The sequence below is a fragment of the Cyprinus carpio genome, chromosome B8 (genome assembly GCF_018340385.1).
Source record: "Cyprinus carpio isolate SPL01 chromosome B8, ASM1834038v1, whole genome shotgun sequence".
Taxonomy (NCBI): Eukaryota; Metazoa; Chordata; class Actinopteri; order Cypriniformes; family Cyprinidae; genus Cyprinus; species Cyprinus carpio.
This window is the reverse complement of record NC_056604.1, coordinates 4,581,918-4,609,855: the sequence shown is the minus strand read 5'-3', so window position 1 is coordinate 4,609,855 and position 27,938 is coordinate 4,581,918. Positions and strand designations below refer to the sequence as shown.

At 36.2% G+C, this 27,938-nt stretch overlaps 1 protein-coding gene across 1 annotated transcript; it reads right to left on the bottom strand.

Annotated features, from left to right (window-relative positions):
- Window positions 1–169: 169 nt before the first annotated feature.
- LOC109094444 (acid-sensing ion channel 1A-like) lies at window positions 170–26,012 on the bottom strand. The gene is given in 12 exon segments (XM_042729288.1): window positions 170–1,781; window positions 3,798–3,877; window positions 4,238–4,329; window positions 5,768–5,921; window positions 6,007–6,063; window positions 8,533–8,683; window positions 8,786–8,913; window positions 8,991–9,138; window positions 22,720–22,902; window positions 22,904–22,916; window positions 25,601–25,901; window positions 25,904–26,012. Coding segments are annotated over 12 exon segments (1,503 nt in total). The 5' UTR covers window positions 25,977–26,012; the 3' UTR covers window positions 170–1,658.
- Between the last annotated feature and the right edge of the window lie 1,926 nt (window positions 26,013–27,938).

The window sequence follows — 27,938 nt, the reverse complement described above, 5'->3', positions numbered from 1 at the left end:
ATTATTCATCAAAAAAAAAAAAACAACAACAAACATTTTATTACAGCCACATGATAAACATCAAAATCATACAGAATTTTATCAGTTGAAAAAGTTTGATTTACACATTAATACTGTTGATATTTGACAATCCTGATTTTGTAGGAAATACTGAGAACTGATTGCGTGGTTTTCTGAAAAAACAAAAAACAAAAAAAACAGACCAGAATCTGCTGTATATGAGATAAACATTGTGTCTAAAATGTAAATATGACATAAAAAAAAATATATTTAAGAGACCATAGTCCACAACAAATCACTGCGTACTATCTGCTGGCATTTTGACACATTTTTCTAATGCATCACAGACTTAAAAATACTTCATTTCCTGTTTAAAAATATGGGTCACCCAGTTGCTCCAACTTTTCCTCATCCATTCCAGAAATGATCACATGTAATATATACATGCACAAAGACACACTTACAAACAGACAAACATCCGTTTGCACACACACACACACACACACACACACACACACACACACACACACACCAATGGCACACAGCGTTAACAGACACATATACAGACATGCACACACATCCCAGCTCCCGAAACAAACATGACACAGCGGACAGAAGCCTTAGAGAGCTCACATGCACCCCTGGGAATATCTAGGGTTAGTCTCGCTCTGATCTGACATGGGTCGGTGTTTTCAAGCTCACATCATGTAGCACCCACAAGCCTTCAAGAAACAGTTCACCCAAAAATGCAAATTAGCTGAAAATGTAGTCACCCTCAGGCCATCCAACATTTAGATGAGTTTGTTTTTTCATGGGATCAGATTTGAAGAAATGTAGCATTACATCACTTGCTCACCAATGGATCCTCTGGAGTGAATGGGTGCCGTCAAAACAGCTGATAAAAATCCATCTTCATGATGAATTAGTTTCATACAAAGCTTTTCACTTCACAAGACATTAATTGATGGATTATTGTGATGGTTTTAGCTGTTTAGACTCTCTGACGGCACCCATTCACTGCAGAGGAAACATTGGTGAGCAGATGATGTTATGCTAAATATTTCCAAATCTGTTCTGATGAAGAAACAAACTCATCTACATCGTGGCTGGCCTAAGGGTGAGTGAATTTCACGCAAATTTTTATTTTTGGGTGAACTATTCCTTTTAGACTGGTGTTCCCTCATGTAATGGTACTCCTTTGTGCAATGAATCGCCTGTCACGATGCATTTACAGCCATATAAAAGCCATTTAGATGCACAGAATTAATCAAATATGACACATACAGTATCCCCTGAAGCTAGCGGACGCAATTCTGTCGCAAAAGGCCAGGCACACAGATATCGAACCATTGAATTAATATTAAACATTTTTGACATTCCTGCCCTACAGAGACATAATCAAAAGTAGCTCGTTTAGTAAACCACAAAACACTTTTGGAAAAATCCTAGAAAATCACACAGGCATAATAGAGAGAGAGAGAGAGAGACAGAGAGAGAGAGAGAGAGAGAGAGAGAGAGAGAGAGTACAACCACAAGATGCCAGAACAATCCGTAGAAAACACAACCGTGCTAGTGTTGTGATGCCATCTGCTAAAATGTAGAACATAATCTGACTGTGACTGGCAGGCAAACAGCTGGAATCTTCTTCTGCGGGAATGTTAATGGAATTTACTGACGTGACATTTGACATCATCCAGGCCGAGTACAGTGCCATGATCAGTGTTGTTGTTGTTGTTGTGATGTTTCTTGTCGGAACAGCGGCACAACCTGTATTTCACTACTTGACCGACAAAAAGAAAGACAAAAAGATGTTGTGACGTTGACTTTGAAGGGTTAGTTCACTCCAAAATGAAAGTTCTCCCTAGTGAAAAATAAACATACTAAAATTTATTTGAAAGGCATTTATTTCATGCTAAGTATACTAATAAAAATACCCTGTAGTTTTACTTTTGATATACTTAAAGTCTGCTATATTGGAAGCACTGATTTCGTGCTTGATGAACTTTAATAGTGCGGAAGTCCAAATAAGATACACTGAAGTATATTTGATTGTGCTAAGTGGAACTATTGCAAGTATACTTCAGGTAAACTTTAAATTTATTTTATTTAAAGACCAATATTATTCAAAGATCATACAATCCTCATCAGCAGTGACATTAAACACATTTCAGGTTTAATATAAAAAATTGTAGTAGTACTCCAAACAGTTTAATTATAATTTTTCTATCAGTAAGTCTTTAGTGATATACAGTACAGACCAAAAGTTTGGAAACATTACTATTTTTAATGTTTTTGAAAGAAGTTTCTTCTGCTCATCAAGCCTGCATTTATTTGATCAAAAATACAGAAAAAACAGTAATATTGTGAAATATTATTACAACTTAAAATAATTGTTTTCTATTTGAATATACTTTAAAAAAAATAATTTATTCCTGTGATGCAAAGCTGAATTTTCAGCATCATTACTCCAGCCTTCAGTGTCACATGTAACATCCAGTCTATCACATGATCATTTAGAAATCATTCTAATATTCTGATTTATTATGAGTGTTGGAAACAGTTCTGCTGTCTAATATATTTGATGAATAAAAGGTTAAAAAGAACTGCATTTATTCAAAAAAAAAAAAAAAAAATTCTAATAATATATATTCTAATAATATATTTTCTTTACTATCACTTTTTATCAATTTAACACATCCTTGCTGAATAAAAGTATTGATTTTTTTAAAAAAAATGAAAGATATAATATTAAGCAGCAGAACTGTTTCCAACTTTGATAATGAATCATCATATTAGAATGATTTCTAAAGGATCATGTGATAATGATCCTAAAAATTCAGCTTTGCATCACAGAAATAAATGATAATTTAAAGTATAATACATTTAAAAACAATTATTTTAAATTGTAATAATATATCACAATATTACATTTTTTTTCTGTATTTTTGATCAAATAAATGCAGGCTTGATGAGCAGAAGAAACTTCTTTCAAAAACATTAAAAATAGGAATGTTTCCAAACTTTTGGTCTGTACTGTACGTCAGTAAATATGTTAATCGATTTGAACTATACTTTGTATGAAATAAATGTATTTTAAATATATTTCATTTTAACTCTTTTAAATCTTCAGGATTTCTTTCATTTTGCATACACGACCATTTAAAATTTTGAGGAGATATTTAAAATGTTTTAGAAAGAAGACTCTTCTCCATAGCTTCACCATAGCTGCACTTATTTGATCTAAAATACAGTAAAAACACTAATATTGTGAAATATTATTTTAATTTAAAATAACTGCTTTTGGTGTTTTTAAATATTTTAAAATGTAATTTATTCCTGTGATGCAAAGCTGATTTTTCAGGATCATTAATCTCCAGTCTTCAGTGTCACATGATCCTTCAGAAATCATTCTGATATGCTGATTTGCGGCTCAAGAAACATTTTTTTATATATTTATCAGTGTTGAAAACTGTTGTGCTGCCTCTTATTATTGTAAACAACCATTTTTTCAGGATTCTTTGATCAATAGAAACAACTCTCATTGAACCCCAAACATTTGAATGGTAGTGTATTTAAGCTTGACATATTGCGATGGATAATGTAGCAAGAGATTTTGGTGAATAGCGACTTCCTGCAGAAACATCTCTGTTCCACAGACATAAAGAAAGTCATTTGGGTTGTCATGAGGGTAACAGAATTTAAATTATTCCTTTGGTAAAATATAAAAATGTCCCCACACAAATCCTAAGTGAAATGTTTATGACAAAACAGCCATACAGATTCGTTATAAATCTTACCTCATAAAGGTAGTCAAAAAGCTCCAAAATCGTAAGAATACTGGCTCCAATGAACAGCCCCATCTGTCCTCCGATATCACCTACCAACACACAAAAACACACACATTGAGCTGGAAGGATGTACAGACATTCACATATCTTCAAGAAACCTAACAGTAACAGTAAAGACATTTATAATGTTACAAAAGATTTCTATTTCAAATAAACACTGTTCTATTAATCAAAAAGTCCTGATTTTTTTTAAATCAATTTCCAAATCAGCATATTATAATGATTTCTGAATGATGTGACAATGAAGATTGGAGTAATGATGCTGAAAATTAAGCTTTGCATCACAGGAATAAATTACAATTTAAAATATATTCATGTAAAAACAGTTCTTTTAAATTGCAACAATATTGAATGTATAACATACTGTAGATCATATAGTTTTTTCTTACCTAACAGACCAGCCACCTCATAGGCTTTCCTTTGCTCAATGGTTTCATAGTTCAGAGCCTCAAAGAACACGTCCAGCACTAGAACATTCTCCCTGACAGCACACACAACATGGTTTAGCATGATTTTGAAAGATTATACATTAAAATGCTAAAGTGACATTATCCAACACTTTTGTCTTTTTGAACATACACAGCACACTGTAGTCACTGGTCTCTACACAGATAATCAGTTAAGGGTGCGGTATGTAACCTGGTTGAAACGGGTACTGCAGTCTAAATTCAGAATACTGGAGAGCTTTGTTTCTCCTGCCCATTCTCCTCAGACTCAACACTCATGAGGGTTGCCAGATTACGGACATGCAACAGGAACCAGCACAGCTGACAATGGATGGCGACAAGCCTTAGGGTGCTGTCACACTTGGTTCGATGGCCTGGTGCAAACCAGAGTTCGATTGCTCCACCCTCCCCCTGCCCCCGCTGGACTGCGCTCATATTATTTTATTTATATTGTGTGTTTGTTTCGTTTGCGTCATCAAGCCAGCAGCTGTTTACCCCGTTGCTTAGTAACGACGGCGCAGGAGAAGGCGGCAAATGCATAACATTGCTCTTTGCACTTTCATATATTTACGTTTTTGACCATTAATTCCGTTTACAAAGCTTCGGTACATAATGGCACTTACGTCTGTCTTACAAATGTACTGCAAATGCTCTAAAGAATGCTGAAGGCGAACAGAAATGAGATATACAGCTCACTGCTTGCAGCGTGTCAGTCACGCTCGTAAGGAAAGTGAGTGAAACACACAGTCTAACACACATTTTTATCAAATAATATGTCATTAATAGTGGTTCACTTCCGTAGTTTGGTACGATTCCATTCACATCAGCAGCGAACCGTACTGGAGTTCACATGAACCGTACCCCAGACCACCCTTTTTAAGCGGACTCGGGTACGGATATGCGGGTGCGCACCCGAGAATGAAAGACAGTGTTCACATTATCCAAATGAAGCGAACTCTGACGTCAATCAAACCCTGGTGCACACCAAAAGTGCTAGTGTAAAGGCAGCCTTAAACTGAAAGTTGATTTATCCACATTTTATTATGCCTCTGAGCTTTTTAGGTGGATGCCAAGGTTTTTAGGTCGGGTAGAATCTGCGATCTCTGACCCAGTTCCATGGCTGCTATACGTTATTTTTTTCGCCAACTCGCAAGCCGGGGTGTTGAAAAACTATTGGTTAAATTGGCAGTGGGAAGAACCACACAGACCAAAACAAGAACAGACATTCTGACACAGAACACACATTTCAAAGTAGCATAACTATCTGTAGCATTGTTTTTCGAAGAAATGTGTATGTGAACTACTTATGTTTTCTAAATAAGTGTAAACATGACATTTTTGTGCTTTAGTACAGTCAAGAAATTACATTCAGCACGTTTAAGAAATGTTGGAAACACAGTCACTGTGATGAAAAACAGGTACTACTGTATGTGAGCAAGGTAACAAAGCAGTCGATGCTTATGAAACACTCACGTTATGTATTTCTCAGATTTGCTGTACTTCTTTGCGAGGTATTTGACCGATGCTTTGCTGGGGATCTTGACAAATGACAGCTCTTTACTGTAGCGCGTGATGTTGCACGGAGTCTCGCATGAGCAGTAGTCACTGTCTCTCTCCACCAGGAAATCTGTGTAATGAGATAAATTATAACACTGCTCATCCTGAAGATAAACTGTGTTTATGACACTGGTTCATGATAAAAGTTAACTTACCTAGTGCTGGATGCGCACATTCTTTATATAGCACAGGAGTGCAGTACTGCGCATCACCTGCAGGGGCAGTAAATGTCTAAGTATCATTATTGGGATAAAAATCAATTCTGTCATCATTTTCTCCCTCATTGTTGTATATATTTTGACTTAATTGATGTTTCCAATACAAAGCTGCTGTGAGGCTTCAGAAGACATGGAGTATAGTTCATGCCTCTCTATGCACTTTTATTACAGTATGTTTTTATATACTTTTTGGAACTTGCCAGCACACCAGAAATTCACTTTCATTATATGGAGAAGAAAACATTGCATAAAACAAACAACATAAAAGAAAAACAGTTAAATGGGCTTGGATGGACATGAGGGTGATTAAATGATGACTGAGTGTTTTATTTCCTGTGTAAACGTAGTGATCAAAATTCCTGCCTTTTCTCAAAGGTGATTATTAAAACAATAAAATAAAATAAAATAAAAAGTCAAATAAAATTTATAAAAGTAACGATGAAAAACGTTAACATAGCAACTAACTGAAACAAATAGGTTTAAGTTGAAGTATTAAAATCACGAAAACTAAACCTAAAATAAAAATAAAGCTAAATTGAAATATAAATATATTATAAAATATAAAAATATATTTTATTTGTATAAATATATAAATATATATAATATAAATATAAATATATATAATATAAATAGCAATATATTTATATATAAAATTGTAACACTTTACAGTAAGGTTTCACTAGTTAACATGAACTACCAATGAAAATAATTCTAAAGCATTTATATTTATTGATTTATTTAGTTAATATTAATCCCAACACTTACTAATGCATGACTAAAATCAAAAGTTGTATTTGTCATTATTAGCTAATGCACTGTGAACTAACATGAACATGAACATTTTTATAAACTAATAACTACAATAAATACTGTAAAATACATTGCTCATTATTAGTTCATGTTAGTTAATGCATTAACTAATGTTAACAAATCAGACCTTTTTGTAAAGTGTTACCAAAAAACACATAACAAAATGACTAAAACGTAAATTAAACATTAAAATGAAAACTGAAAATATAAAAATAAACTCAAAATATTAATAATTACTATAATACCATACAAATAATACTTAAATGCACATGTAAAAATCAAATAAAATCATAAGATTTGTAACATTTTGTAACATTTAGTAAAATCCTAAGAATGAAATATTATTAACACACAATTCATTCTCAGTTCATATTAAATATTAATGACCTCAATCTCTCCTATTATCTTCAATTTTTTTACCGTGTTCTTGTGCATCATAACGAATATTCACTGGCCAGAGTCCTTACTGCAGATATAAATTGCCTTGAGTTAAAATCCCACACTAATATATGTTAATTTAGCTTTTTGTAATCAACTTAATTGCATTTCAGCGCCAGAGGCGGTTTAACAGGAGCAGGTTTAATTTAGTTTCAAAGGCTTGATTAACTTGACCTCAAATCAGCTGGGAACTCTGCTGCTTTTTAGAGGCAGATACTTGAAGTACTTATACAAGTACACATAAAAATACCTGCTAGTATGTTATAAATGTGATTATTAAGCACAATTACTGTTACTATAAGCGTGCTATCATTAAAGACTTTCTATAAAGGTGAGGATGTATGGTTTCAGTCCCATTATATACTGTAAATGCTTCAAACTGACTGAAAATCTACTTTGTCATTATCAGTGCACATGCCTTAAGAAAATGAGAAGGCCATATACTGAGTTATTTTAGTATTATTTTAGTATTTAGTAATATGTTGAAATAGCTTTTATTTTTATATTTTAAATTTAATTTTAGTCATTTTATGTGCTCTTGCAATTTTTATTAGTTTTTATATCGGTTTTAGTTGAAGCAGTTTTAGTACTTGACCTTATTTATTTCAATTTCCTTATTGTTTCCAACTAATATTTAGCTTTTATTTTATTCAGCATTATTTCAATTATCAAAATCACTTCAATAGTTTTAGTTAACAGCAACAACACTCACTAGTTTTATTTATATATTACAGTATTTGTCAAAATTTAGAATTTGCTTTTAAATTTCATATTTCCTATTTGCATTTTAAGTTTAGTTTAAGTTTTCATCATTTTATCATGTACTTTTGTCATTTTTATTAACTTTTTCTATATTTATAGCTTGTGGTATACAGCTTTTATTCCATTTCATTTTAGTACTTATTTCAGTTAGCTGCTAAGAAAACATTACTAATTTTCAGTTTTAGTTTTTCATCTAATATTTATTTTTATTTCAGCTTTATTTCAATTACTAAATATTTTTTTAATAGTTTTAGTTTATAAAACGGACAGACAGTGGATAAAGCCATCATGTGAAGCAATTTGAGATTTAATTTCACAGCACAAACATTAAATGAACCCGTTCACCATTTCATGGACTCTTCTGAACTGCATCATTACAGTAACTGCAGCATTAGAGTAAAATGCTTTTGATGTTGTACTGCCGAGTGAATGTGAAGTGCTGCTGTGACTCACCAGGCATATGCACCATACGGCAGTTGCAGTTTTCCACCAGGTAGCGCGTCTCGCAGTCTGTTCGACAGGCGCTGATGCTGTACGCCTTGAAGTAATCCGAGCTCGGCGGGGTTGACTTGCAACTGCCCCATGGAGCAGGAAGATACATCAGCTGGAAAATAAATAGTACTAGTGTAAAAAAATAAAAGATAAAAAAATCAACAACTACAGAAAAAAACTATCCATTAAAAATGCGTATTAACATGACACCCACTCGCTGCTCTTGGCAAGAAACGAACGTCTGGAATCCTGGTGCGACTCCGAAGCCCAGCTGATCTATAAACGGAGGCTCATCCTGACTGTGAATCTGAACTTTGATTCCCGCCTCAAACGACGAGTCGTCTGTGAGAGGAAAACGAGAGCGTGAGAGGAAGAATATAGGAGCAGTGTGCATCTGTTTGTTCCTCGTACAGTCTCACCTGTCTCTCCCCACACAGGTAAATATTCATCCTGCTGAATGTCCAGCATGATCTCCAGGCCGTTTCCCATCCCTCCCTTCACACTGACCAGCGGCGCGCCGGTGTTACCCGAGTTAAAGGTGTAACATTTCCCATAACGTGTGAATACCTGAAAACACACAGAAGGAAACTAATGCATACCTTTTATATTAATGTTTTGTCTCAAATTTTGTTGTTTATTTCTACTTACTGGGCCAAAGAGTGGAAACAGCGGCATTTTCAGTGCCATTTCTTACACAGAAAACCTTTTATTTTACATAATTTGAGGATAATGTGAGAGATGCTTGCCTGAGATGCATTTTCACTATTTAGGTCTAAATAAATAAAAAAATACATAATCTATCTCACCAGATGGTTCATATAATACAGTAACCAAAACTTATAAATAAAAATACACTCTTTACACTATCATTCAAATGTTTGGGGTTGGTAAGTCTCTTCTGCTCACCAAGGCTGCATTTATTTGACAAAAAAAAAAAAAAAAAAAACGGAGTAAATTGTAATTTTAATATTCTGAAATATTTTTACAATTTTAAATAGCCATTTTCTATTTGAATATATTTTAAAATTAAATTAATTTCTGTGATGCAAAGCTGAATTTTCAGCAGCCTTTGCTCCATGCAGTGTCACATGATCCTTCAGAAATGATTTATTGGTCAATAAACATTTCTTATTATCATCTATGTTGAAATAAAACAGTTGTGCTGCTTCATATTTCAACATTAATTTAAAATAGAAATCTTTTGTAACATTACAAATGTCTTTACTCTCACTTTTAATCAATTTAATGTGTCCTCGGCAACATTTACATACTGTATATTGCGCAGCTTATTTGGTCAAGATAACTAGACAAAAATGCAAAATAATAACTTTTGGAATGTGGGGATCATGAGACAAAAAAATTATGATTTCTATTCAAGATTTCCGACTGGTTCTCAATTGCTTTTCCTTCCAGACCCTGATCATATTATATTACACATTATATTACCTGAAACAGTAAAAATGTATTAAGATTTCCACAATATTTAATCTTCCAGCTTCACAGGCCAAATAATAAGCGCTAGCATCTTTATATGAGAGTTGCTTTTTATTGTTTTCATTTTTGGTTTTCCCCTGCTGTCAGAAAAGATGTGAATGATCTGAATGAAAAAAAGAGATATTACAGGAGTTGTAACAATTCTGTACACTGCTAGTAAAACACCCTATTCTTGAAAACTGACATGAGACATAAACAATGAGAGGAATGAAAAAATGAAAAGTTCATTGTAGACCAGCTGAGAGTTATTAAAGGGAGTCGGTTCCTATGGAAACAGAGACCCGAGTGTGAAAAACACAGAAACGCTTGCACGAACACACACCGGACTCGGTCCTCTCGCTGTGTTCTCTTTGATTCGTTAATGTGTTTCAATACATTTCCCTTTGAGCAGGACTCCATCAGTGTTGAAAACATAGCAGGAGATCCTGAGAGGTTTTGAATCTCTGCTCTGTTTCCTGTGAGCCGTCAGACCTGCGTCAAAGCGACCTCCCCTGCTGTCCACACCAGCATCCATTAGTGCTCCTGTGTGCACTACACAAACACGCTGCAAACCCTGCCACAAAAACATCCCTGTGTGACGTCCACCGAGACTCAATGACCGTAGAACCGCCTGAATTGACATTAACAGAGAAAGATAGCTTGTGTTTGTTATGCATCTTGCATTGACTAATACTGAGAAAAAGCAGCTCCCTCAACAAAGAGAAATCGAAGGAGATAACAACAACAGACTGTCCAAATCTTAAGGGGGTCAGTAAGATTAGATTTTTAAAAAGAAGTTAATACTTTTATTCAGCTAGGTTTACATTAAATTGATCAAAAGTGACACTAAAGACATTTATGATGTTACAAAATAGTTCTATTTCAAATAAACAATGTTCTTTTGAACTTTCTATTAAATTTAAGAATCCCAAAAATAAATGTTTTCAGCAGTGATAATAATAATAATAATAATAATAATAATAATATGTTTCTTGAGCAAGAAATTGGCATATCAGAATGATTCTGAAGGATCAGTTTTGCATCATAGAAATAAATATGTTCAAATAGAAAGCAGTTATTTTATTTCAGAATACTACTGTTTCTACCGTAACTTTTAAACAAATAAATGCAGACTTACAAAAACACAAAAGAGACTTTCAAAAGCATTAAAGAAATCTGACTTTTATAAGTATAGGGTTTCTAAGACTTTTCTCCTAACAAAAAGACCCAAATCTCAAAAATCTCTCAAACTGTACCCAGATTTGCCAAAATTTAATTTAAGCAAACAATCTTAAGATATCTTATTATGATCTCAAATATTTCTCATCAATTTCAAATTCAAGACAAATTTGAGTATCTATCCACAATGATAGTTTATAGCTGTATGCTCCTACAGTATGTCAAAAATCTCAGACAATACAACATCTCTGAGCTATACAAATTCTCTGGAGCGGTCCAGAAATTAGTTTTTAACTCTACATACAGACACAACATCCTAAAAATACAGCATTCATGGCACAAGACACCGAAATGCATCATAACAGTTCAAACACATCCATTTAGCGCTTGTTCACATAGAAAAAAAACCTAAAACAACTCAGTATCACTCACTCAAGAACCTTAATGCAAAAATGTATACCGACATCTCAAAATAAGTTCATCCAGCCTTGCCAAACTGAAAACCAGCACTGTTTTCCTGGTTTTCAGAAGGTTTGGGGCACTTGTCAGCTAGACCAGTTTGTGAAACCAGCTAAATCAGCACAAACCATCTTAGGCAGTTTTGTTCATCAGGACGGGATCAGATTTGTTGTCTAAAGGCACATACCCTTTAGCATTTTTTTCCCCTTTCAATCTATCTGAGTGCTTGAATCATGGCTATGTGTGATGAGCGGGTCCTCATGAGGGCAGATCTGCCCGACATAACCGCCTGATTTAAATCCCCAGTGCATGAGAGACCTGTGCGCCGCAGGAGCTGAGGAGAAATAATTACACCAGTAAAACAGCAGAGAGAAAGACAGATGGAGAGAAACAGACTGATCTGGATGATCATGTCCACTCGCTGATAAACTGTAAACAAGTCACACTGCATCTCAAGAATAAAAGCTTTGGGGGATATTTATCCACAAAACTTCTGGATGATTGACTGTTAAAAATGTGTCACATAAATAAAAAAACAACCTACAAACACCAGAACACCCTAACATTTGCATAGCAACACTTAGAACACCCTAGCAACTGGATAACAATATCTTATTATCGTGGCAATGACTGGCATTGCACAAGCAAGCAGCACTCATTTCTGAAAGTCTGCAAACTGTTCTTTGCATGAATTATTGCATCAGCGTAACATACTAAATAAAATCTTTAGAAAAAAGGTCAGTTCCTTATTTTTATCACTACCAGGTTTTTAATGTACTTCTTAAAAGCATTTCAGTCAGGACCACTTGAGTCAAAAATACCATAGACAATTCTTTTAGTCAATATTCATATTTTTATTTGCATGATTGTTTAAGTTACATTTGGCGGTATGGCTCTGTTCTGAGTTACCCATCCTTTTCATGAGCTCCATGAAAGTTAGTCAGGGAACAGCAGCAGCTTCTGGGGACAATCTCCCATTTAAACTGGGAAAGCAGCAAATAAAATTCCCCATTGAGAACAGAGCATGCATCAATGAAAACAGAATGTCCACTGATAAAGTTAAACGAAAGTTAAGGAGGAGTTAGGGGAGGAGGTGGGTTGCAAGCAGTGCAGTGGAAGCAGCCAAGCAGCAGACTGAGAATGCATTTAAATAGGGCGCCCTGTTTTGAAAGGGACCAATTGAGTGCTTAGCAACCGGATCAGCTGTTAGGTCTGGGTATCAGCTGATAGCGGAGCTTGACTACGCGGCCTGCCTGAACTGACGCTGAACGCTATATTTCAGTCAGGACCACTTGAGTCAAAAATACCATAGAAAATTCTTTTAGTCAATATTCATATTTTTATTTGCATGATTGTTTAAGTTACATTTGGCGGTATGGCTCTGTTCTGAGTTACCCATCCTTTTCATGAGCTCCATGAAAGTTAGTCAGGGAACAGCAGCAGCTTCTGGGGACAATCTCCCATTTAAACTGGGAAAGCAGCAAATAAATTCCCCCCCAAACAGACCATACCAGGCAATCATCCCGGCTCTTCCTGCTAAGTGAAGAGCCAAAGAGGATCAAAATGAGCTTTCAAAAAGCCAATCTTATTTAGTAAAAAGAATAAGCCAATAGATCAACGTGAAGCTAGCAAGAGGAATGAAGCTGTAATTAAATAAGCCCAATAGTTTACTGAAGCAATATTTATTTCAACTACCGATCACAAGCATCACTCATAGCTTTCTGAGCCTCAAGGATGGCTCGAGTATCTGACCGGAGGTACCGTTCATAAGCTGCTGAAGACCATCTTCCCATAGCTTTAAGGGTAGAAACGGGGAGTAGAGGAAGCTGCAGTTGTAGCAGCACCTATGCGCAATGAATGAGCCGAATAACACTCTGGGGGAAGCCCGCAGTATTGACACAGCAGACGGAAACGGGATGCAAACCAGGCTCTGGACATAGGCTTTCCCTCCTCCGTTGTAAATAATGGGTCCTCCAGATGAGCTTGTGGACGACTCCTCAGATAAGCAAACATAGACGACAGAGGACAAAAAGCAGAGTTATTTTCAGAAACATAAACAAAAGATCCTTCCCTGTTCCTATCAGTTTTTGAGTGCTTTAGAAATATGGTGAAGTGGTGGTGAGAAAAAATTGAAACATCAGATATTGTGAGGTCATGTGACGGATTGAAGGAATCTGAGCGTGTTGAAAACTCGCCACCTCTAAGAAAGCCATAGAAAGCCATAAGCAAAACAGATTCTAACATCATATCAGAATAAATCCCAAAGCATCCCTCTCTCAGACGTGATATTAATTTTTTCAAAAGTGGAAGTGTGAGGGGGAGACGTTGATCATTGCCTTTAGGTTTCTCTTTTTTAAGTCCATTAAGCAGGAGACGAATTGATGAATTTTCGAGCAAGCTGATGGTGGACGGATCCAAGCAGCGCAGGTGGAATTGGATGCCGACGATCATACTTTTGATGGATGAAGGCTGCATTTTACGGGACTCAAAACAGTGGACTATAAAAGCACTAACATATGAAACATTGACAGGAAGTATATTTACAGAGAAGGTGGCACAGAAAGAACTAAAATGAGACCAAGCAGTGTCGTACATTTTTAATGTTGAAGTTGCTAAACCACTGCGCATGTACTTGGCTGCTGAATGTAAATAAGATTGAAGGGTCATGTCTAATCTATTACTGTTTGGCTGAAAGGAGGGCAGACCAAGCTGGCTGATGCTGAACCTGGACACAGGCGGTGGAATTTCTGAAATTCAAATCGAGAAAGAGAATCAGCAATTTGATTATTTAAGCCTGGAATGTGAACAGCTCGAAAAAAGAAGTTATCCATGACAGATAACCATGTAAGGCGCCTGACGAATCTGTTGATAAACGGAACTGATGATCGACCTTTGTTAATAATATTAACCGTTGCCTCATTGTCACAAAAAAACAAAATTTGTTTTTCTAGACCATTGTTTGCCCCACAGAATACCAGCTATCACTATGGGATATAATTCCAACAGAGCGGTGGACATGTTATCATCAGGCACGGATAGCAGCTCCTTTGGCCATTTACTAGCAAACCACTGACCATTAAAAACCCCCCCAAAACCGACAGAAGGCGCAGCATCTGTATACAAATTAAGGGCTGCAGAAGACTCAAGATCATCATAATGAAAAAAAGAAATGCCATTCCAATTTTCGAGGAGCAAAGACCAGAATCTGAGATCTGATCTGCAGCCTGCATCTAAGGTAACTATGTCCTTAAGATCTTTAACTGATTTGGATAGATCGAGGAGTCTGGCAATAAAAGACCTGCCTTTGGGGAATTATACGCATCGCGAAATTAAGATGGCCAAGTAAAGAAAGCAAGTCTCTTTTTGAAAAAGATATGGACATCTGAGCATTTCTCATGATTTCTCTGATGCGATTTAATTTCTCAAGGGGCAACGAGGCTTGCATTAGATTGGAATCTAAAGTAATGCCTAAAAACTCGATAACTTTAAGAGGGCCTAAAGTTTTCTCTCCTCAGAAAGGGGAACACCTAAATCAGCGAAAGTGTGTTTTTAAAGCCGAAATGCATCTTTCTGGTTTTGCATTTTTATAATCCACTAGCAGAAAATCATCTAAAAGATGGAGCACGTGTGGTAATTTGCAGTTATTAAGGAGAATCCAACATAGCGCCTCTGATAGTGTATCAAATATTTTTGGACTACTGCGACAGCCGAAAGTGAGCCTGACTGAAAAATATAGTTTTTTCCCTCCATTTAATGCCAAATAAATGCCACTGCGATGGATGTAAAGGCATAACTTTAAAGGCATCTGAAATATCTGCCTTTGCGAGCCATGCACCCCTACCTGCCATTTTTTATGAATTTAATGGCGTCGTCAATAGTTGCGCGTAAAACAGAGAAAACGGAGCTAGAGGAATAAGACTGTTGATACTTTGAGCAGCGTCATTATGAGGGGCAGACAAGTCAAAAAATTAAGCGCTTCTTCCCTGAATATTTCCGAGTAGCGATCCCTATAGGGTTAATACGACAAATTGAGAAAGGAGACTTATCAAAAGGCCCGATCAGGAATCCTTTCTTAACTTCCTTTTCCAACAAAATATCGACAATTTCAGGTTCTTTTACAGCAGAAAGCAAATTATTACAGGAAAAAGAATGCTTAGGCAACCATAACAGTCCTGCAAAAAAAACCTTGAATAAGTCCAGTTATTAAATAATTGACGAAGCAGCGGTTAGGATGATTTCTCAGTGCCTGACCCAGCTTTGGAACATTGACTGGGGTTGATGGCTTTATTTCTTTTTCTCCTTTTTCATAAAGCGGGTTCGTCTTGGGCACACAGATTTTGGGTGGCCGTCCCCGCAGTAACTACAAGCATGAACATATTTACAATTATAGAATTTGCAAACATTTTCATTAAAATTATAGCACAACGGAGTAGCAAATGATGTTACCTTAGAGTCAACAGTTTGAAAGCCAGGCTTAGAGGGTGGAGGAGACACAGATTTTGGGCATAGATTGAGAGTGTGAGAATGAGAGCCACAGATCGAGCAAGAGAGAGCCTGATGACCAGTGAAATGTCTGCTTATGAGGGGTTAAGTCGACTACAGACCAGTCCAATCTCTGATTGAAACGTTGAATGAACATAGCAGCTTTTGCAGAGAATGACTTATGATAGTCATAGAAGAGAGTTCCTCCATAAGTCAAAGCCAAGTCAGAAATAATTGCTAAATATGTGTCAAGCTCGGCTCTACGAGACGGATAGACTTCGCATATGACATCTCTGTAAACCCCAAATGCCACGTTAAATTCAGCTAGAGTTAACATTTTTTGAAAGCCGGGGATCGCTGTCTTTAAGCATAACAGAAACATCGCCACAGTCAACAACACGCTTCTCACTCATTTCTGAGCACAGCAATATTTTCACAAGATTAACATCATTACCTGCAACGATTTGGCTTCTCAACTGATGAGAAATCGCAGCAGCCGGCGGAAAGAATGGAGAGCCTGTAGACACTGGAACTGCACTTCCCATCGTTCTTCGTGGTATAGTCCCCGAATTGATGACGTCATCATCCTGCTGCTGAGTAAGCACGGGCAGCCGCGCCGGCGCAGTGGCCGATGAGGAGTTCTCAGCAAGCGGGCCGGAGAAGAGAAGATTTGCCGAGGACCTCGATGTTGAACCGGACTCCAGAGCCTGAATTCTGGAGTTCATGTTGGAGAGCGAAAAACTGAATGCTTGACAATGCTGACAACACTGGGTCTTTGCTTTGGACTGAAGAAGAGTTGACTGCTCTGTTTGAGACGGCTGAACCACCTGCCCGCTTGGGTGCAACATCAGTCGGAGTGGAAGCCGGGTCGAAATTCTTTCTCTTCTGCGCCTGTTTCCTGCCGGAAAAAGGAGGAGGAGGAGGGAAATCTGCTGCTGGGACGTCAATTTTCTCACAGAGTAAAGCAAACAGTTCCTTATGCGTAGCTCCAGTCGGTGCAGGGATATCGTGTCTATACAAGGGTTTCCAGTAACTTCGGCAGTGGCCATTCAATGATACTTGGAGGACTATATGATTTACTCGCCAGGCGAGAGCTCCGACGGACAGAAGCGTTGCTTTCGTCTTGAATGTCTTCCGCTTCTTGACTTATTTGTTGCTGGGACTCTTCGATGGATTCAATTTTGCCATTGGTCTTCATCGTTTGCGGCGGTGGTAGACATGTTCAGCAGTTGGGTGAGTACAGTAAAATATAAGAGTAATCTCATTTTATCTTATCTTATGCAAAAAGCTGCGCTCTTGCAAGCAGTGCAGTGGAAGCAGCCAAGCAGCAGACTGAGAATGCATTTAAATAGGGCGCCCTGTTTGAAAGGGACCAATTGAGTGCTTAGCAACCGGATCAGCTGTTAGGTCTGGGTATCAGCTGATAGCGGAGCTTGACTACGCGGCCTGCCTGAACTGACGCTGAACGCTATATTTAATGGGTAATTGTGTTTGGGTTTCATATGTTAGTGGAGTTCTGTTTGTTAGCCTGTGCATTTCTCATTGGTCTTCTTTCTTTATGCAAACACCCCCCCCACCACTGTCATCCGCTCTCTCCTTCGGCAACACTCTAGAGTCTAATTAGCTGTCATGATTAGCTGTAAACATCATTTATGTGGGGTGGGAGCACAGACGGCATGCAAAGGCACTTTAATCACTGTCCCATTACTATGTGAGATTATTCATTGCACAATATTTTATTCATCTGTGGCTGAAGATCTGAAACATTGACTTTGCTTATTAAAGAAATCTCCGTGCAGAAAAGGCTGACGTGTCTGACTGTGATCTGTCCTTTTTCTCATGCAGCTCTATATTTTATTACATGTCGGCTAGTATTTTATGGTTTCTCTTATGCTTGCAAGGTTGCATTTATTATTAGTTATTTATTTAGAATTAATTTTTATATTTGAATTTATTTTAAAGGGGTCATATGATGCTTTTTTAAAGATCATTATTTTGCATATTTTTGGTGTAACAGAATATGTTGACATGCTTTAATGTTCAAAAAACACATTATTTTTCAAATACTGTACATTATTGTAGGTCCTCTATGCCCCGCTTCTCTCAAACGAGTCATTTTCTACAAGGTCCCTCCTTCCGACAAGCGCAGTCTGCTCTGATTGGCCAGCTGACCCAGTGCCTTGTGATTGGCCGATCACCACAAGCACTCATTGGAAATGTAACGCCCCTTTTCCATAATCGCGTGCTGCACCTTTCAAAATAAATGTAAAGACAGTTAATAATGTCCTTAGATTTACCATCAGTTCAAGCCCGAAAGGGAACAGAGTCGTGTGACAGACACAGTGATGAAGCTCATATGTGTTTGCAGTACACAAGCCATGGACGGTGAAGACAGCTGACTCCACTGTGTGACCCTGTCTCTCTCTCTCTCTCTCTCTCTCTCTCTCTCTCTCTCTCTAACACGCTCGCGCGCACACACACGATGCACAAAACTCCACATTTGAACAGTCAACAGCAAATACTTAAACTAATAACAAAAAATACCTACAGTAGCTGATTCAGAAGCACCAGATTGTCGTAGCAAAGTCAGAATGACCTCCTCTCCTAGGTTCACGAAACGGTCGTCCATAAAATGTGTTGCTGTTCTGTTGTAAGTCATCTTAAAGATTCCTAAATGCATCTACTTTCAGAAGGCCAAATAAGGTGCTTTTGCTTTCACCTAGAAACACACAGCATCTCCCTGACATGATTGCTTCAACACTAACTGCGGTTACTGAAACCACGCCTTCTCTCTTTGTGTGAACATTTGGGCAGCATTATGCAAATATTTTCACACAGCGACGTATATATGTGGGGGCGTGTTTGAATGAGCTGTTTTAGGGGGGTGTGGCAGAGTCTTAACTTTGATAAAGAATATCTCTTTGGATTTGAGACTTTAGTCTTTGCAACTTTACAGATCTTCTTCATGCACCAAGAGCTTGTACCACTCCAAAGAGAAAGGAAAAATTGGAATCGCATCATATCACCCCTTTAAAAGATCATTTATTCCTGTGATTCAAAGCTGAATTTCCAGAATCATTCCTCCAGTCTTCAGTGTCACATGATCCTTAAGAAATCATTGTAATATGCTGTTTTGCTGCTCAAGAATTATTTCTTATTATTATCAATGTTGAAAACAGTTGTGCCGCTTCATATTTTTGTGGAAACTGAGATACAGAAATTACGGATACGGAACAGAAAATCAAGACCTCTGATGACAGACCAAGAAAATCATAATATATTTTAAGTTTTTTTAAAAACTAGCTACTTTTGTGAAAACTTAGACAAGATTTCTGCCTTCAGTGTTTAAAAAAATAAATAAAATTACCAAGTTCACCCTATTTGTGGAGAGCACCAAATAAAGAAGTTTTTGGAGAGTATATAAACAACATTTGAGCCAAATGACTTCCGTCATCAAGGCCAATGAAGCAAGCAATTAATTGTAGCTACGCAGGGATGAAAACCACAAAATAGAGCTGGCTGGACGTGAAGACAGTCTGAGGAGAGCCATCTCTCCAATTCCATTAACAATTACAAAAAGTCTGGTGCACTTCACTGGGCTATTTTTTCCCAAAGCACCGAGTCAGTAAAGACAGAGATAAAGAATAGACTGTCCCAGACACTCTCTCACACATCACACCAAATCTAATATTTAACACTGACCTATTTTCAAGGCTGCAGGGTATTTTGAACCCGCTGTGGGAGTTTATAAAGCAGCCTAGAGCAAACGTGATTGTAGGCTTTCTTCAAAAGCCTGGCATGGAAGGTGAGCTAAAGTCATCGGGGAATAAGAAACACACAGAGGTCCCTCATCAGGGAACTACTAATGCTGTTATACAAGCATTTATATTTAGAGATGGAAAAATCCCTGTACAATATGCTCATGTTGGCATTTGGGTAAGTAGGGCATTATCACCAACACACACACAAAACACACACCAAAAGACTTCAGATGCTTCAGACGGGGATGGGGGAGTCAGTTCTACATGTCGCCATGGAAACTTGGAAAGAAACATGGTTACATCATCAAAGCAACCTTTTCAGCACCATAGTCCTCATAGTGTCATAGTGAACCCTAGCTCCGACTCTAGTTTTCAGTAATGAGCTGCTGCTCACATCTGCTCTCATCGCTTACAGTTAAACATTTAGGTCTGAGTCACTGGCTTCTCAGACACAAAAAGTACTGTAGCAGTGGTTTCATATGGTAATGCCATGGTACACTGATACATAGTATTGAATCTTTACCAAATGCATGTATCTTGGTATCATATGCATGGCAAGTACACTGTAAAAAAAGATTTTTCAAGGTGGTAAATAAAACAAAAGAGGGAGTAGAATATGAGTGGTTATGAACGAATAAATGAAACGCATTTGTCCGTATTTCATTCAGTCTTGAATCGTTAGTTCTCGTGGAGAGTTTTTGAGAAAGTGTGTCTTTTGAGTGTCGGTACGCTTTCAACTCGTTTTTTTAGTCTCGAGCAAAACTGTATGACATTCACATTACATGATTTGACTGATTTTTATGTAGAAAGGGCGACAGCGCACCGCATTAAAAGAAATTATCATTCATGCTTTCATAACCGCTGGCCAAATTCAAAAACAAACTAAAATTAAATCATCTTTGAGAACAAGACGCAGCTTGCGTATTTTGTGTATAGGGAGGATCAGCTCTGCTGCTCTGTCTTGTCTGTCAGAACGTTGTCAGTTTCCTCTTTGCTCCACAATGTATTTTCTCTGTGTGAGAACACGATGTGTGGCCTGAGAGCGGCATGGCTTGTCAGACATTAACTAAGGGGGCAGGTCTTTGCGAAGGGTCAATTTAAACTTTTATATTCAATTCAATTAGGAGTTTATATCTCGTATTTAGACTTACTCCTCATAATTCTGAGTTTATATCTCACAATTCTGACTTTTTTCCTCATGATTCTGAGTTTACATCTTGTAACGAAGACAATTTTATCACAATTCTGATTTTATATTTCACAATTCTGACTTTTTTCCCCCAAAAGATTCTGTTTATACCTCAAAATTCAGATGCATTTCTACCAATTCTGAGTTTATATCTCATAACTTTTCTCAAAAGTTTTTTATCACACAATTCAAACCTTTTTCCCCAAAACAAAAGTCAGAATTTAATTTTTAATTATTCATTGTTACTGTTACTGTCATTGTTTGTAAATATTTGTAAAATAAGACATTTCTGAGTTAAAACTGTTTCAAAGTAAACATACACCAGTTTCTTTTCAATGTGCTTAAAAAGACTACATGGCACATGCACAGAAAACATTTTGTGTCAATTTGGGTCGGGTCAATAATTAAAATTTTTACTTATTGCAGTTCAAATTTGACAGAATTTAATTTGCATTCCTGTAGTTCAATTGGAAGTGCCTGGTACTAGCACTGCCATGGGTTTGATTCCCAGAAAACACCTCACAGATCAAATGTACCACTTGTAAGGACTTTAATTTGCTTTTGACAAAAAGTGTCTCTCACACACATAAATGCATTTGCCCTGGCAAACATTTTAATGTATTATCTTCTTTAAAGCTGTACAGAAGATTTTCTGGGCAAAGATAAACAAAACTGTGTTCTTACTTGACACGGTTCAATATGGAAAGCCTACAATATGAAAATAAATATTTTGCATGTTTATGTCTTTTAAAGAACAGAATTTCTGCTACTATTCTGATGGATACTTACTTGCTCAAAAAAAAAAAAATCAGGTGTTTTCAGGAAAAAAACAACTCTGCAAGCTACATTTGGTGATGGAAAGGCTTGTCTTTTGAACTTTCATGGTCTTTTGAATTCATTCATTGATAAAAGTAAGAAATGTTTCTGACGGATCATGTGACAGTAAAGACTGGGGTATGATGCTGAAAATTCAGCTTTGCATCACAGGAATAAATTAGATTTTAAAATATAGTCAAATAGCAAATAGTTATTTTAAATTGTAATAATATTCCTATTTTTACAGTATTTTTGAACAAATAAATGCAGCCATGGTGACTTCTTTAAAAACATTAAAAAATCTTACCGACCCCAAACTTTTGGACAGTAGTGTACAAATTAAAATTTCAATGCACTTCTACTCGCAGAACAGCTGCTCTGCACGCAAACTGAACTGAATTGACAGTTCTGGCCAAACCTCCCTCACATTAGCCTCAGGCCATCACGACATCCTTATATTTGAGCTCTGGTTGTACCATGTAGCCGGACACATATAAGAAAAGTGTCTTTTTTTGTGCATTTTGTTAGTGTTGCTGAAATGAAAGCCATAAAACAACTCAACAGCACAATGTGAACCCTGGGAAATCTTGAGACCTACAAACTTCATTCCAGCAGCGTAAATGATTGGACTGTCAAATATCACACCCCAGCATTTGGCTGAAACCTAGAAAAAGCCTTCAGCGCTCCAAGAGATTCGCATCAAATAAATACAGCAGGGCTGCAGAATGGGACTTTAAGTGAAAAGAGCTCAAAGAAATCTATCACTGTGCATCCCTAGAGTGCCCACACCACACTGAAGTCCTCGGGTCGACACGGCCAACCTCTGAACTGGCAGGAGAGCAGCATGTCTTTTATGTCATGTCCTGTTCTATTATAGAAGTCCCACATGTTGAAGGGGCGCGGCTTGAAGGAGCGAAAGTCTGCTTTGCTCTTGAGAACCTCCATCACGCTTTCTTCAACCAGGTGAGCGTCCCCGAATCTCATGTCTATAGAGACAGGCAACAAAAAAAAACAAAAACAAAAAAACAAGAACTATTTTTGGCTCCCAAAAGAACCTTTCAATGAACTTAGTGTGAAGAACATTTCACCCTTTCCACTATATAAAGAACCTTTAATGCAATGAAAGTGTTCTATGGAAATTAAAGCTTTTATTAAGTTGTCAAACCTAGTGCAAAATGCATTGCTTTAATATGTTTTTTTTTATTATCATTATGAACTTTTTATTAAGAGTTTGTTTGTTTGTGTTTAACGTCATGCCAGCTTTTATTTTCGTGGCAAGAAAAAATGTATGAATTAATATCAGGTGTATCAGGTTAATTAATATCATTATATCAGGTTTTTACAATTTATTTTCACTAAAAACTCAAAGTGTTTTAACTGTTAAAAATCTCTTCAAAAGAGTTGACTGAATAAAAAAAGCTATACAAACAAATATTTTTTTATTGTTAAAAAATGAAAACAAAAATTAATTTTGAAATGTATATTATTTATCTTATTATGAAATATTCATCCATGCAAGCCATTTTATTTATTTATTTAATCGAAATGACATAACTCAATATTCATTGTGAAATGAAAGACATTTTTTATATTTCATGCATTTTTCAAAATATCTTCTGTTTCACAGAAGAAAGTTATGCAAATCATTAACTAAAGCTATTAAAAAGCTTTTTGTTAACTGAAATAAAGCTGAAATAAAATATATACATTAGATGAAAAACAAAAGCACATTGCACAACTAATAAAAATGAAGTTAAAATTCCAATGAAAACTGAAAATACAAAAATAAAAGCTAATTATAATAATAATAAAAACTAAAATTGTATATAAATAATACTAAAATAACACTAGGATGAATGTCATATTATGGAAGAAAAGAGCTGTTGCAAAATTCTTTTGTGTTCCACAGAAGAAAAGAAGTCAATTTTAGTAAAGTTTTAGTAAATTATGACAGAACAGGTGCTATACTAATAAATACATGCAGAATTTACAGGCAAACTCTAGATTTAATCTCAATTGGACTACACTCATAACTGAGCCTAAATAATGGTGCGATGTCAATATTTATATTATTATTAATATTAATCATTAATATTTTGTGCCCTTGATGCAGCAAAGCTGTGCATGTTCTTTTCAGCTGTTCTTTCAGGAACCTTCAGTCAAGGTTAATTTTCTGTAAACATGTCTAAAAGTGCCACACCAGACCAAATACAGAATAAAACTGAGAAAAAGAGAGACAGTGTGTGTGTCACTGTGCAGAAGCACTTAGAATGCAGAAGCAGGCATGACTGAAGTCCAATTCAAACCCACATCACATCACAGCTGCCGGGTGTTACAACACTGCAGTAACTAAATCACGACTTCCTGATGCCAGAGGGAAGCGGATACTGATTCTCATGCCAAAGATTTCATTTTACTTAAATATTTTAATATAGGAGTTGCACTTCAGCAATCCAGAAAAGACCCATATAATCTGATGATACACGGTCTGCACGTCTCTTAACAAAAAAAGGCTCTTTATTGGCATTAATGATTCCGTAAAGAACCTTTAGCATCCAGTGAACTTTTCCATTGGACAAAAGGTTCTTTATATTAGAAAACCTATTAGAACCTTCTTTAGATGATTCAAATCTTCTTAAAGGCATAATTCACCCAAAAATGAAAATTTGTTGAAAATTTACTCAGGCCATCCAAGATGTTTGATGAGTTTCTTTATTCATCAGGACAGATTTGGAGAAATGTAACATTACATCACTTGCTCACCAATGGATCCTCTGCAGTGAATGGGTGCCGTCAAAATGAGAGTCCAAACAGCTGATAAAAAAATCCACACAAGTAATCCATCGTCTTTTTAAGCAAATAACTGTCTTAATAATTAATTTATTTAAAATATCTAAAATAAGAGTCCTCTATCAATCATATTGATTCCTCTAGTGAAAAAGTCATCTTATCTGAATCAGGAGAGAAACATGCACAGATAAAGCACCATTTACGAGCCAAAACAGTCCTAAATAAATATGTTGGTGGATTTTGATATGAGTTCGGCACTGGAGGAAGCGTTATTATGGATTAGTGACCTGCATTTTGGCCAGAAGTGACAGTTTAAAGTTAAAACGCCTTGATGGATCTGTTTCTTACAAAAATACAGCTTTTCATTTCACAAGACATTAACTGATGGACTGGAGTGTTGTGGATTACTTGTGGATTATTGTGATGGTTTTATCAGCTGTTTGGACTCTCATTCTGACGGCACTCATTCACTGCAGAGGATCCATTGGTGAACAAGTGATGTGATGCTAAATTTCTTCAAATCCATTCTGGTTCCTTTATGGCATAGATGCAAAACACCTACTGGAAGCTTTATTTTCAAAAGTGCACTTTCTACAATTAAAAAATGAACAATAATCAGACTGCATCTTTCAATTTGTCGGAAAAGCTTTTAGGATGAAGAGGCAGGAGCGACAGAAAATATATACAGTAATCATGACTCCCCAGAGCCCTGCATTTTCATTTCCGCTCCTCAAGTTCAATAAAAGCACACTAATCATTTACACTCCAATGTGCTTGTGCATTCATGCAGGGAATACGAGAGCATAATCTACTGAGCGAGTGACTCATGCTCATTATTAAAACTTAACTACAGCCCCTCGACTGATACACATTCACCAACCTGGAGTTGAGCAGCGCCAGCAGCTCGCCCGCGTGGTACAGGTCATTCCGTGTGATCCTGCTGAAGCGGATGGAGTTGAGATTGCAAATCGTCACCGCTGGGAAAACCATGATGGGCGTCGTGATCTCGTCCAGCTTGGTGACGTGAGGGTACTCCAGGTAGAACTGAATCCGATCGACGCAGACGTACATGAGAAAGGTCAGTGAGCTGAGGAAAAACACCACCCAGAGGCAGCATTTGGCCGTGATCTTCTCATAGGAGAAGATATGAGAGATGCCGTGCAGAGTCGAGGTGTGAGCAACACTTGGAGGGGAGGCGGCTGGTCGTAATCAATGTCCATAGGTTCCACTTTAAGATCCATCACTGATGTTTTCATCACACACTTCTTCCACTGCAAAGCTGCGAAACTCTCCCTAAGACGTTAAAAACAGAGACACACGTTTTACTTCAATAGTTCTTGTGATCATAAGTGAGTCATCATTCAGCAAAGACGTCCTTTTGGGATGAAACTATTAAGCTGGGCTGCCTGGAAACTCTAAGACTGGTGGTTCAAATCACACAAGGGTTGATTCGTGAAATGTCAGTCACTACATGTTTTTTACTATTATTAATTTACCATCATTGCTTTTTTATTTTAAATTAGGTTTTTTATATTTTCAGTTTTCTTTTTTTTTTTTTTTTTTTGTTACATGCTTTTGAGATTAATTTAAAAGTTTAGCTTTAGTTCATTTTTATTTAAGTCATTTTAGTACTTCTAGTACTCATTTAGATTCCAAGGTAACATTTCAAATTTTCATTTAAGCTTTTCATGACATGATATTTTTATTCATTTCCATATTTGAATATATTATATTTTTATTATTATTAATTTACCATAAATCAACTTTAGTTATATTTTATATTCTCAGTTTTTTAATATTAATTTTAGTTATGTTTAAGTCATTTTGTTATATGATTTTGTCATTTTTAATTTGTATATTTATCTTTAATTTATTTTTTGCTTTAAGTACTTTGAGTACTTCAAATTCAACTCATTTCAGTTAGATTCCAAGTTTTTCATCTAATATTATATTTTATTCATTTTTATTTTCATATTTTATTAATATAATATTCAATATTTTATTTCAGTTTTATTTCCCAAAATGATTTTTAGACACTGAATGAAGCCATTGTGTAAAGCAGTTTGACATTTTATTTCATATCGCAGATAATAAATGATTCTGTTCACTATATTTCAAGATTATGTTTTGCATCAAATATTAAGATATTATTATTCACTAACAAAAATAAAAACTGTTTTTGATAGTTTTATGTTAAATTAACAATAACAACACTGATACACAAATCAAGTTACTCTAAGAGAACTGTGTCTATAAGAAGTTAAATAACTAATTATCAAACACAATGCCCTCTTGCCATCTCCCTGAAAAGCTTTGTCCCAATATAAGGGGCCTTCAACAGAGGGGCTGTCAATTATTGTCTGAAGCAGAAATGTAGTAAAATTAAAACATTATGTGCAAGTATAAGACACTGTACATCAATGCTTCTTCTCTGTATATAGTTCAGACACCTACAGAGAGCTTGTAAAGGCCAATTTGCTGCCTACGCCAAGTTCCCAATAGCATTTAATTATAGTCAGACCAGCTGACAGGAAAATCTCATAATCAGAACAACATATTGCAGCCCCAAATCAAATATGTTAGCATAAAGACAACTAGAGCCTTTTTGGCATTCATTTGTGACATTATTTTCATAACAATTAAGCAGGCACCCATTCTCATTAACATAATGCAAAATAAGATAGATAGATAGATAGATAGATAGATAGATAGATAGATAGATAGATAGATAGATAGATAATTTCAGTTGTAAAATGGGCCTATGTATAAATATTTTATGTTTAATTGGCAAAATATAATGCGTACAGGACAATTCTCATTACTGCATTAAAATCTAATGAGAATCATCAACGAGAATAAAAACTCAAAAGCTAAACATCTGGGCTCATTTAAATCAAGAAAATTGTGTGTTAAAGTTTAATTTTCTTAAAAAAAAAAAAAAAAAATGTCACAACCTCAAAAAATAATACTAGTACAAAAAAAATCTTCCCATTTGAATTGTAGGGTGAAAGGCACGCCGGACTTGTTTTCGTGAGAAGCGCACGGTCTCAGGTGAAACGCGCCAAATCACGATTCGATTTTTTTGGCTTGTTACATTGTGTCACTCACCAGAATCCCACGGACAGTTAAAGCGCGACAGTGATTGGAACAGCGGCGTCACTTGTAGCACACGAGCGTTTACCTGAAGCACTTCAGAAGAAAGATGCTGGACCTGAAAA